At 44.7% G+C, this 10831-nt stretch overlaps 1 protein-coding gene and 1 long non-coding RNA gene across 2 annotated transcripts; both read left to right on the top strand.

The window, feature by feature from the left end:
- On the top strand, positions 1504-3081 carry LOC110433514. Its single transcript, XR_002450966.1, has 2 exons — positions 1504-2184; positions 2737-3081. It is a non-coding gene; the product is annotated as an uncharacterized LOC110433514 (long non-coding RNA).
- LOC110433289 lies at positions 4914-7837 on the top strand. Its single transcript, XM_021455086.1, has 2 exons — positions 4914-5088; positions 7481-7837. Exons 1-2 carry the CDS (start codon positions 4981-4983, stop codon positions 7694-7696), a joined length of 324 nt encoding a protein of 107 aa, XP_021310761.1. The 5' UTR covers positions 4914-4980; the 3' UTR covers positions 7697-7837.

Raw genomic sequence — 10831 nt, 5'->3', positions numbered from 1 at the left:
GTGAAATGGCGAAATCCATTGCGTGCCATTTGCATGCATGTGCATGATCCTGTTTATTGCCCTTGCCCATAAAAAATCAGATCAAAGCTAGTGTATATATAGGTTCAATTCGTTCGTGTATCTATCTGTGTATGTCTCATGTCTGTTCAGCTAGCATATGTATGCTCCCCTCAAAATCCATCTGTATCATAAGTTTGCCCACAGCCAAGCACGTCCTAACTTAATGTTTTTTTTCAATCTAGTAATAGAAGGGAAATTGAAACACCCAAATTTGATTGGTTTGCTAAAACTAAAGAGGTTTTGAATTTGATTGGTTTGTTAAAACTAAAGAGAGGTTTTGAATTTGATTGGTTTGCTAGTTGCTATGCCATGCATATTTGAGACGCCATACCTAGTTTAGTGCTAGGGTGACCTTGGAGGCAAGGCAAGAGGGAGCTAAGGAACATGCATGTTTTGTACGTAGCTGACTCAAAATGGCGGTATCGCTATCCATGTAATTAACACAAAAAGGGGAAGCAATGCATTGCAGTAGTACAGTGATCATGATCCCGGATGGTGTGGCATAGCGACTTGTCAGATGAGATTTATCATCACAAACAACCACACAATAAATATCTGTTTTTTTAAAAAAAAACAACCACACAAGAAACCGAAACCGAGATGAGAGCGCGAGAGAAAAAAAGAAGCCATGAAAGGATACGTGGGCCGGGGGCGCATGCAGCCCAACAAAGTAGAGTACAGTAGGCTGGCTGCCTACCAGAAAGCCCAGCCCATCATTCATTCACTCAAGTGGCGGGCCCGAGTCAAATCAATTTCTCCCCTGCCTCTCATCAATCAATCAATAAATAAATTCATTAAAGAAGGTACTTGTTCAAAAGACCACGTTTTAGTTGTTTCCACTTGCCTCTTCTACAATGATAATTATGTGTTTGGTCCCCCGTTTCTGTCGACCTAATTATGGATATACAGCTTGGAGTAGCTTTTTGGGGATCCGACTGTCAAAAGGTTCGATGGAGTGTGGCACGATGAATCAATCGAAAATTCGAAATGCAGACTTTTTCTCATGAAGAGAGAGAATAACAGGAAGAATGCATAGGCTATGCTAGCTTATTAGCTTGAGATTATTTGTCAAATCTTCAACAACTCACAATAAATCAACAAACAATCATAGTTCTTACGCGAATTGCATTTTCACCGTGGAACTGCGAACGGTTTTAATTCATGGAGCTTTATGAGCTAACATAACACTCGTGTCCAGAATCGGCTTGCAATTGCTAGCCTAGCTGGAGACAGCGACGTTTAGTAAGGGTAGTTGTTTTATGCCGTTGTTTCTAATGTCACGTGAAATGAAATGAAACTTGGATGAAACATCCACTCTCAATGAAGAGTTTCATTTCATAGTTTTATAGACGTTTAATTCCAAGACTCATAGAGAGTTGGTAATCGTGCTAAGGCCAGTCTCAATGGGAGTGTCATGGGAGTGTCATGCACATTAATTAGGGTGACACATCAGAGTTTTTGCATGAAATGGTGAGGAGAGAGAACAAATTCGTTTCATGGCCACGACACTCGCAAGCTCTGTTTCCAACCTCTCGGTAACTGTACGACACCCGCATTGAGGGGAGGAGAGTTTCATCACCGATCCCGTGCTCCACGCGCGAAGATCCAATCCTTCCCACTGCCGCGCGCGCGCGATTCCTCCCGCCATGCGCGCGATTTCTGCTTTCCCCGCCCTGCCCGCGGCTTCATCTCCTTCCCATGCGCGCCTTCTTCGCGTTCCCAATCATGCGCGCCGCCTTCATCTTCCCCGCCAGCGGCTTCTAGATCCAGCGCCATGGATTCCGGCGCTAGCTTGGGGCGGCGAGGCAAAGGAGAGAAAGGGCGCGGACGCAGTCGCCTGGGAATGAAGACGGCGCTCTCTCCTTCACCGCCGGCCCCTCCAGCCCCTCCGTCGGCTTTCCAATCTGCGCCGCCGGCCCGTCCATCTTCTTCCCCCTCTCCGGCTGCACCAACATCTTCCCCTGCGCCGGCCCCCGTCGTGCCGGCTTCATCCCCAACTGGCCAAGCTTCATCCCCACCGCAAGGAGTTGGATTGCCGCCTATGCCACCGCAAGAAGTACGGTTGGGTGCCCTGCCCCCAAATTTTTCATCCGAACAAGGAAACCAGCATGCCCCAAATTTTTGGTATGTGTCCATTTCAATCTTTGCTAGTAACTTTTTCTTCGATCTGATAGTGATTTGTAGCATCTCTGAATTTTAATGTACTCCAACATGGAGCTGATAGTAGTGGTTTTCGATCTGCTAGTGTAGGTAGCTTATTTCTATCGACTGTGAATACAGGTACCTGATATGTGTGTACTAGTGTAGGTAGCTGCAATAATATTTGTGTATGAAAACTCATTTTCACCAGATCTTTGGATAGTTCTGATGATTGATCCTGAGGCAAACCTGCCAATGTAATATGATGTTTTTTTAGCAATTTGATGCAAACATCTGATGACTGATCCTGATGCAAACCTATCTGATCACTATATTTATCTTTTGTTTTGAGCCACATAGCATTGTGTGTGTATATGATCATATGAATGAGCTTGAACCTGAACTTGGGGTCTTGTCCCAAAGTAACCAATATGCATGTACCTTGCTGTTACAAACTGAGCCATAAAAAAAATGCTAAAACTTCTTATTCATGCTTTGGTAATCACCATTGATAGAAACTATTTTTTGTTTGTACAGGATAAAAAGAACGATGTGAAACGAATGTGTTCCAGTGACCTGAACTACTGAAGGCTATGTGAACTTTTGTTATCTATCTTAGTTTAGTATCTGCACTACTGAAGGCTATCTGAAGTACTGAAGGCTATCTGAACTTTTCTTTTATCGATCTTAGTTTACTATCTTAGTTCTAGTGGTTTGGTTCCTGCTTCCTCGACTGTGATTTTGATATATCTCTGTAATGATTTGGATGCCTAGGACACCTGCTTCTTCTTTGATTCGAATCTGAAATTATCAACGAGCTGTAGGCAACGATTTCTGTGAGGCAGATCCTTTTTTCTGTAATACGTTGCAAAAGTCTGCATAGTTTTTTCTTGCAAGCACAAAAGGCTACATAGTTCACAAACCACGTTTGATCACAGTACATTATACAAATTAAATGCTAAAGATAGCCTATGAAACCGTGACATGAAATTGTACATTGAGACACTCTATTTCATTCAGTTTCATTCTTTGTGTCACGTCTTGGAAACTGGGAGATAAAACCCTTCCATAGTCTAGGACTCTGTACCAAGAAACTAGTTCTTCCAACGTAGCTTTTCCGTTTAGAGTGCAAATACCAATCTGACCAATGATTCACCGGACCCGTATCTGGATCCTTTGTGGTCTGTGGATGAGCCTGTGCCGCTTTGGATTAAATCAATATGCAGTGAACATGCTTACATCCTCGCCACCGATCTAGAAGAAGCTTGGCTGGTTACCTGTATTGTCCGCCAGCAGGACTTCTCACACACGACACATCCCCGTCCTCGAGCAGAAGAGGACTCCTGCGTCCACTCGGTTACCACGACGAAGGGCTCCACGCGCGTGTACTCAGCGGCCACGATGAAGGGCTCTACCCCCGCGCTCGCTCGGTGGCCGGTGGCCATGACGAAGTTAGACAAAGACAAGCACGCACACCTAGTAGCCAACCATGGGAAAGACGAAGGTAGGGGCTAGCATCGAGCAGCCGGCAGGCCGCCATCTGCCTCGCGAGCATCTAGCCGCGCGGGGAGGTAGCATCTGTGATGCGGGCATCGAGCGCCCGACATCTACGACACGAGCATCCAGCAGCGGGGGAGACGACATCTACGATATAGGCGTCGAGTCGCCATCATCCGCGGCGCAGTTGTCGAGCGGCCGTGATTCACGAGCAGGTGTCGAGCGGCGGCTTGCGAAGTAGGCGTCGAGCGACGGCGGCGCACTGGATCGGATCGAAACTACTTGAGTCTCCGTTTGCGTGGTTTCTTGGTGCATCGGTGCTAGCGTCGACTTCGTTTCCTCCTGAAGAAATCGTTTCTCCCTTTTGTAATCTCTTTCTTCATTAATTCCTATGCCACATCAGCTAAAAACTGAGCTGTCAGGTCAATTAATAGACATAGAAACCATCGTAAATATGCCATTGGGACTGCCCTAAGAGAGTTTCATCTAGATGAAACTCATTTCTTCTCTCTCTTCTTAAATACACTGCTATGTCATCAGAGAAAATCTATGTGGCAACCTATTTAATGCAAATAAAACGCATGGCTGTGCTGCACTGCATCTGCATATATCTATGCATGCATGCATGCATGCTTAGACACTTGGCATCCAAGGGAAATTTGATGTAGGCATTATTAATTATCTTGCAGCGTACGCGCGGCACATTATTAATTACCTAGGGCTCCATTGATGCACTGCTAGCTTGTGCTTGGAGACGTCGCCAAAACTGGGGGAGCGATCGATCTCACTGCCGGAAGCACGGTAGCTGGGGATCGCCACTAGTCGACGCCGACGCGACGCTGCTTGCTGTCGCCCGTATCCTCTTTCTGCCTGGCATTATGAATTTTCACACTTTTTAATACTAATTTGATGGAGAGGAGAGTAAGAGCCTATGACCTTAAAAGAAAAAAAAACGTGTTCTACTATGCGTGGTCTACTAGTCTTTGAATTCCGAGAATATCATTGATGTTCTCAAACTTTTACAATGCATATTTTTAGATAATACTATATATATATCTAACTTGTTTTAGAGGTGTTGGAGACTGCTCTGCTCCCATTTTTCTAGCTCCGCAGTGCCAAACATATTCAGCTCCTAAAACTCCGCTCTCAAAAAAAAGGTGGAGCTAGAGGCCAACTCCACGATTTTCCTGGAGTACCCTTGAGGGTACTCCAGTTTTTGGAGTTTAGTACTTCCACGTGGAGTTATCAGATAATTACCCACATTGCCACCGATTAATCACCACCATGCGGTCAAGGCAAGGTAATGGAGGCCAGGGCGTTCCTGCGAGCCGGTCAAGCGCCACGGTGAGCACCGAAAGGAAGCGTGCAACACCAGTAAAGAAGAAGGACGAGGTATTGATTTGCTTGTGTTCATTGCTATCGTTGTGCTTACCCATGGCCTTTGTAAAATTTTCGATCATTTACAATTTATCAAACTATTATTTATATTATAATTGTGGCATGCTCATTTTATGTATTTTGTATACGTACATTGTTCTTATGTAAAAGTAGCCACTACAAATAACTTAATTTTTTGTGTTTTTTCAAACGATACCGGATGGAGAAGTTGTCTGAACAAAAGTTGTCGTACTAAAAAAAAGATCTATAGCTCTCTGTAGCTGATAATTTTTCATTTAAAATTATTCCGGGCGCAAAAATTATGTTTTAAGCTAGATCAAGGGAAATTTAATATTTTTTTATTTTCCCAAATGAACTTAGATGGGAAAATGATAAAAAAAAGTTGTAGATCTCAACGAGATCTAAAACTTTGTAGTTGAAATTTTTTTCATTTGAATCCGGTTAAGGCTTTAAATCTCCATTTCGAAATCTGCTAGAGTGAATACTAATAGAATATTTTTGCTCTTAAGTCATAAGTGACTTTGAGGTGCAGTTATAGGGGGTATCATCCGTGAGGCTTGAGGTGTGCTAATTATAAGTTTGATTTCTCTAGTTATCAATATGCATGGATTTCTCACGAAAATGAAAGAAAACACTCAAAACCATGTGTGGCTGCCTCGTGCCAGCCTATACAGTTTTTTTAGTTAGAATTGTAATTTTCACCAGTATATTTAACTCAACTTCACCAAGAAAACTGCTTGTGAAGCTGTTCTAAATGGTGAAGCTGAGTTGTGCTACATGCGACTCGTGTTTGAGGGGAAAACCTTGGTCATCTTTTTTATCAGAGTATTTGGCCAAAAAAATAAGTCTCCATATTAATTCTCAAGGTCAAGAAATTTCACGCTAAATAGAGAAAAATAAAATACTTGATCAAAAACAACATATATGTTGTACATGTGTTATCTACTGCTTAGGCATGCCACTATTAAAGGAATTTTCGACATTGGAATTACATAAACAATAAATCCAAAAATACTCTTATTTGTCTATTATTACATACATGTCATTACTATTAAAGAATTATCCACCATTGCCATTACATAATAGTATATTAAAACCACGCTTATATCATCTCTCTATTATCTACCAATGCCATTATTAAAGAAAATGAAGCCAACTATCTTTATTGCATATAAATTCAGAAGTTTCAAAGTCACTTCAAAAGACTCGTATAGCTTCATTTTGAGAGTTCAAAACATAAAATAGAAACCAACAAATAGCTTATAGGTGCTCATTCCATCAAAAGAGTTTAAAAAATGTAGAAGACAAAATATGGTGAAAAAGTTATTAAGACAAATATGATGATAAAAGACTAGTGTAGATATCAATACATTTGTTTAAAAATATGGTGAAAGTTAGAGAACTTCAAGTTATTAAGACAAATAGCTATGTATCTAGAAAATTCTAAAATGTCTTATAATTGAAGTGGATGGAGGGAGTACAATTTAAAAGGGAGGGGGGGAGCACAGCTGGTTAAAGGAATCTCATTCCACGTACTGTGTGAGGAATGAAATGAAGCCTAGCTAGCTATATGCCCCATATATAGACGGGTCCTGTTACCGTGTTACGTACGTACGTGTGCCTGCGTGCTATCCTCTCGCTCCTGCCGGTATGACGATGACAACTCAACGCGCGATGGACGGATCGGACGGACGGACGGAGTAGAGGGACGCGCGCGGATGGAATGCCAAGTCGACGGGGGGACATTGTACGCCGACACGGGGGTGTGACCATGCATCTCAGTTGCGGCCAGAAAGGTGTAACGCCGTTGCCGCGGCCATATGCATATGCATGCATTGATGCATATATATATATATATATATATATATATATATATATATATATGTACGTCAACCGACGACACTTCACGGTTCACGCGGCGACGAGCATGGATCGTATACGTACGTACCCGATTGACCGTGATCGACTTGCATTATTGGCACGTACGTACGTACTAGCTACTGTGGCCTCTCGTCGATCGCTCATTCTCTCTCGCGATCGCTAAATCCTGCATGTTACAACGAGTCGACGAAGAGGATCGGACGGCATGCATGCATACAGCAATGGTACGTCCGTACGTGAATGAATGTACGTACGTAGATATGCATGCAGCCACACAAGGACCAAAACTTGTACGGCCGCGCCGACGCGTCTATCTAGCAACCATGCATGGAGTTCCAACACATGGATTTCTTTTTTCTTTTTTTTTTTTGCCATAGGATGGAGATCTAACAGCCTCCATCCTTCTTCTACCTCCAACCTCTAGCCTTCTTCAATCACAAACTACAGATCACATATCATAGATTATAAATAATATTGTTTTTTTTCTACGGATGGACAAATACAGATCACAGAGGACGGAGGAGGACCGGAGGAGAGGCCTACTGGAGCCAGATTCGACACCATTGGTAATATAATGGAAACCCGCCGCCACTGCTACCATGGCCGATGCGGGCGTGGGGAGGCACGCCCTCGATCGCCGCCGCTGTCGTGGAGAGGTGTGTCGCCATCGTCGCAGTGGTGCGAGTGGGGCTCGCCGTGCCGGGAAGCACATTGGGTGTAGACCCTATAACGTCATAGACACAAAAAAAAAAAACTATTGCTAAAAATATGGGTGTTATATACCATTACTGAAAATACGTGGACATGTAGGGTCTGTTTGGTACAGCTTCATGAGCTGTTGTGAGCTGTTTTTTTTGCCAAACACTTATTTCCAAAACAGCTTCATGGGTGAAGCTGTTTTTCCCCTCCTCTCACAAAAACATAAGTTGGATGAAGCTGAAAAAAAGTAGCTTATTGTAGCTTCTCTCTCATTTCTCTCTCTCAACTATGCATGAATTAGTTGGTGAAGCTATTTTGCCAAACACTTTTTTCAAAACAACTTAGCTTCATCTAGAAAGTCACTCATTAAGCTATTTTCTAAAAAAACAGTTTTACTAGTGAAGTTGAGCTGTACCAAACAAGTCCGTACCACTCATATTGCCAGATCTATACATCCGTCATGTCATACATGTATAGTATATAAGATCGACGACACATGGCGATGGGTCTTGTGTCCGTTCTGGGCTGCCGGCCGGCCGCTCCGCTAGGTACGTCGCATGGCAGGCAGCTGGGGGCACGGGCAGGGGCGTCATACGTGTAGCCGTGTCACTGTGCATACACGTACACGTACGTGCCCCGGCAACGCGCGCGCGATCGTATCTACGTGTAGTGTACGGCAATGTATGCGGCGAATAAGGGCGCACGGGACGACGACGTACACTTCATGTTAATTAATTAGCATCTCGATCATCCATTGCATGAACTGCGGCGCGGCGCGCCCCGGTAAATTGAAACACGTACGTAACCACACATGCATCACACACACGATAGCGCACGGTCATGCATGGCTTGGTCTCCGCGCCCAGCCAGCAATGACGGCCATGCATGGCTAGTGTAGCGCCGACGTGCCGTACGTTTACGTCGTTACGACGACGTACTATATATATATATATATATATATATATATATATATATATATATATATATATATATACGCGCGCATGCACAACACATGCATGCCTGCTAGCTGGCCCCCTGTTGATACGCCTGCGTGCTGCTGCATGCATGCGCCATCACCGTTCACCAGCAGGTGTGTTGGCGCAGTGTCAACTGCACTTGCAGATGCAGCTGGAGCGGAGCTCGAGCGAGCAACAGGGGTTACTTTTACTCGGTGGTTTATTCTACTAGCTGCATCTGCACATGCTATCTGGGATGGAAGTATGCATCAGTCGAATCTGTTAGTCATTTAATAATATTTTTATTTTATAATAAATTAACCAACAGTACTTTCTGTAATGACTTAGCTAAATAAACAAGGCAGTGAACAATCATACATGCATTGTCATTTGTGTTCGACTATACTATCTCGATCGGAGCACGCAAGCACTCAGTGTATGGAACGCATATGCAGCTGCGCAGGATGGTACCGGTAGTCAGTGCCCACTGATGCACGCTAAGCTACCCGCCTGTGTCTACTGTAAAGTCGGGGGCAACGGCACGCACAGAGCAGGCAGGGAGGGAGTGCCCACTGCTCACTGATCCAGTCAGGGCGGAGGGAAAGCGAGCGAGACAAGTGGTAGCCGCAGCAGCAGCAGCAGCAGTGTACTCTCGATCGATCGATCACTCGATCGGTGGTTGCAATGAATGAATTCGTGATGCATCATCCAGTAGTAATCCCGGACTGGCCAACGAAATTAAGGTGGACAGTGGCCGATTGATTACTTCTGCTAGCTCTGAGTTGAACCATACCTTTTTCAGAGCTCTCACTCTCTGCAAGCTAGCTAGTACTATTAAGATCCAATCAAAATCTCCTGCGCCGTACTTACGCGCTGTGTGTAGCTTACAGTTATTTGGCAGATCGTCCGTCTCGTCCTCTGGATCAGTTTAACTGCATTTGAGCTACTTTGCTATGGAGTACTACTCATACTTCTACTAGCACATGCATGCATCGGGTGAGTACCCTGTGTCACAGCCCTTGTCTCCGGCCGTGCCGGCCTGCCTGTCTCGATGATCTGCCGGTCAGGTACTTGCGTTAGTCGTGGCTCAGCTACCAGCTCTCAGTCGCAGCGGAGCTGCGTTAAATTCTCACACAGCACAGCAATTCTGAACCTGAATGGCCATATGCATGGAAAGCAAAAGATCCAATTTTGAGCTAACCATCGATGATCTACACGCACTGTCCAGTCTTCTCTCTAATATTGGATCTGTATATGGTACTAGTACCACGCCAGGCTGATTAAGCCAATCATGTGTGCTCCCGTTCCTGAGACAACGGGCAAATACTAAATATGGCCGCGCGCGAGCAGCAATCGCCAGCTAGCTGCCGGCACATTATTGGTCAAAGCTTATCAACAAGAACAAGACAGTACTATGTGCTGCTTTAGTTTTTAGTTTATCCGCCGCATGCATGCATGTTTCCTTAATGCTCGCGGTTTGGATGGTCTGTCGTTTGGTTGCTACGAAACTGACAGGGACGCGCACACACACATATACATGTGATCCAAGATGAGATGATACTATATGAGGATTAATTCTTCGGCAGGTCCAGGCCCGCCTGAATTTGTGGGAGAGGCAGTTGACCGGATTACTGTATTGTACTATACTGCTGGATCTTAGGATCTCTCGAGCAACCAAAACCTGCTCTGTCGAGTCGTTTTGTTTATGCACAAGACAGGGGAGTCGCATGCTGTGGATGCTGGCTGCTGCTGCTGCTCAACCTCATCCAATCATCCGCACAAAGGCATGCACCAGCAAAGATGCGGCCGTGCCATCAGCTACTGCATGCTGGATTGTTTATGCAGGCTGCTGCATTATGTTATTGGACACACAGAGTTGTACGTACTCACTCCGCCGACACCACGAGCTACTGCTGGATCGCTCAAATAACACTGAACACTAGTATTGCTGGATCGCAGGAAGGGCCAGCAAACGGAAGACACAGATGATCGAGATGCAGAGTAGGCGAATAAGCTTATTAGCTTGGTCCTTGCCATCATTGCATTGGATCCAAATCCAAAATTCGTCGAGATGGAGCCCTAGTTTATCATCTGCCTGCTGCATCCTTTTCAGCTGTGATCAATCGATGCAGTGAGACTGATACCTATAGACAGGCAGGAGCGCTACCTAGGGGGCCGGAAGGAGGGATGGCTAGCTGTGT

This window comes from Sorghum bicolor, chromosome 3 (assembly GCF_000003195.3).
Source record: "Sorghum bicolor cultivar BTx623 chromosome 3, Sorghum_bicolor_NCBIv3, whole genome shotgun sequence".
NCBI classification, from domain to species: Eukaryota; Viridiplantae; Streptophyta; class Magnoliopsida; order Poales; family Poaceae; genus Sorghum; species Sorghum bicolor.
This window is presented reverse-complemented; position numbering and strand designations above follow the sequence as displayed.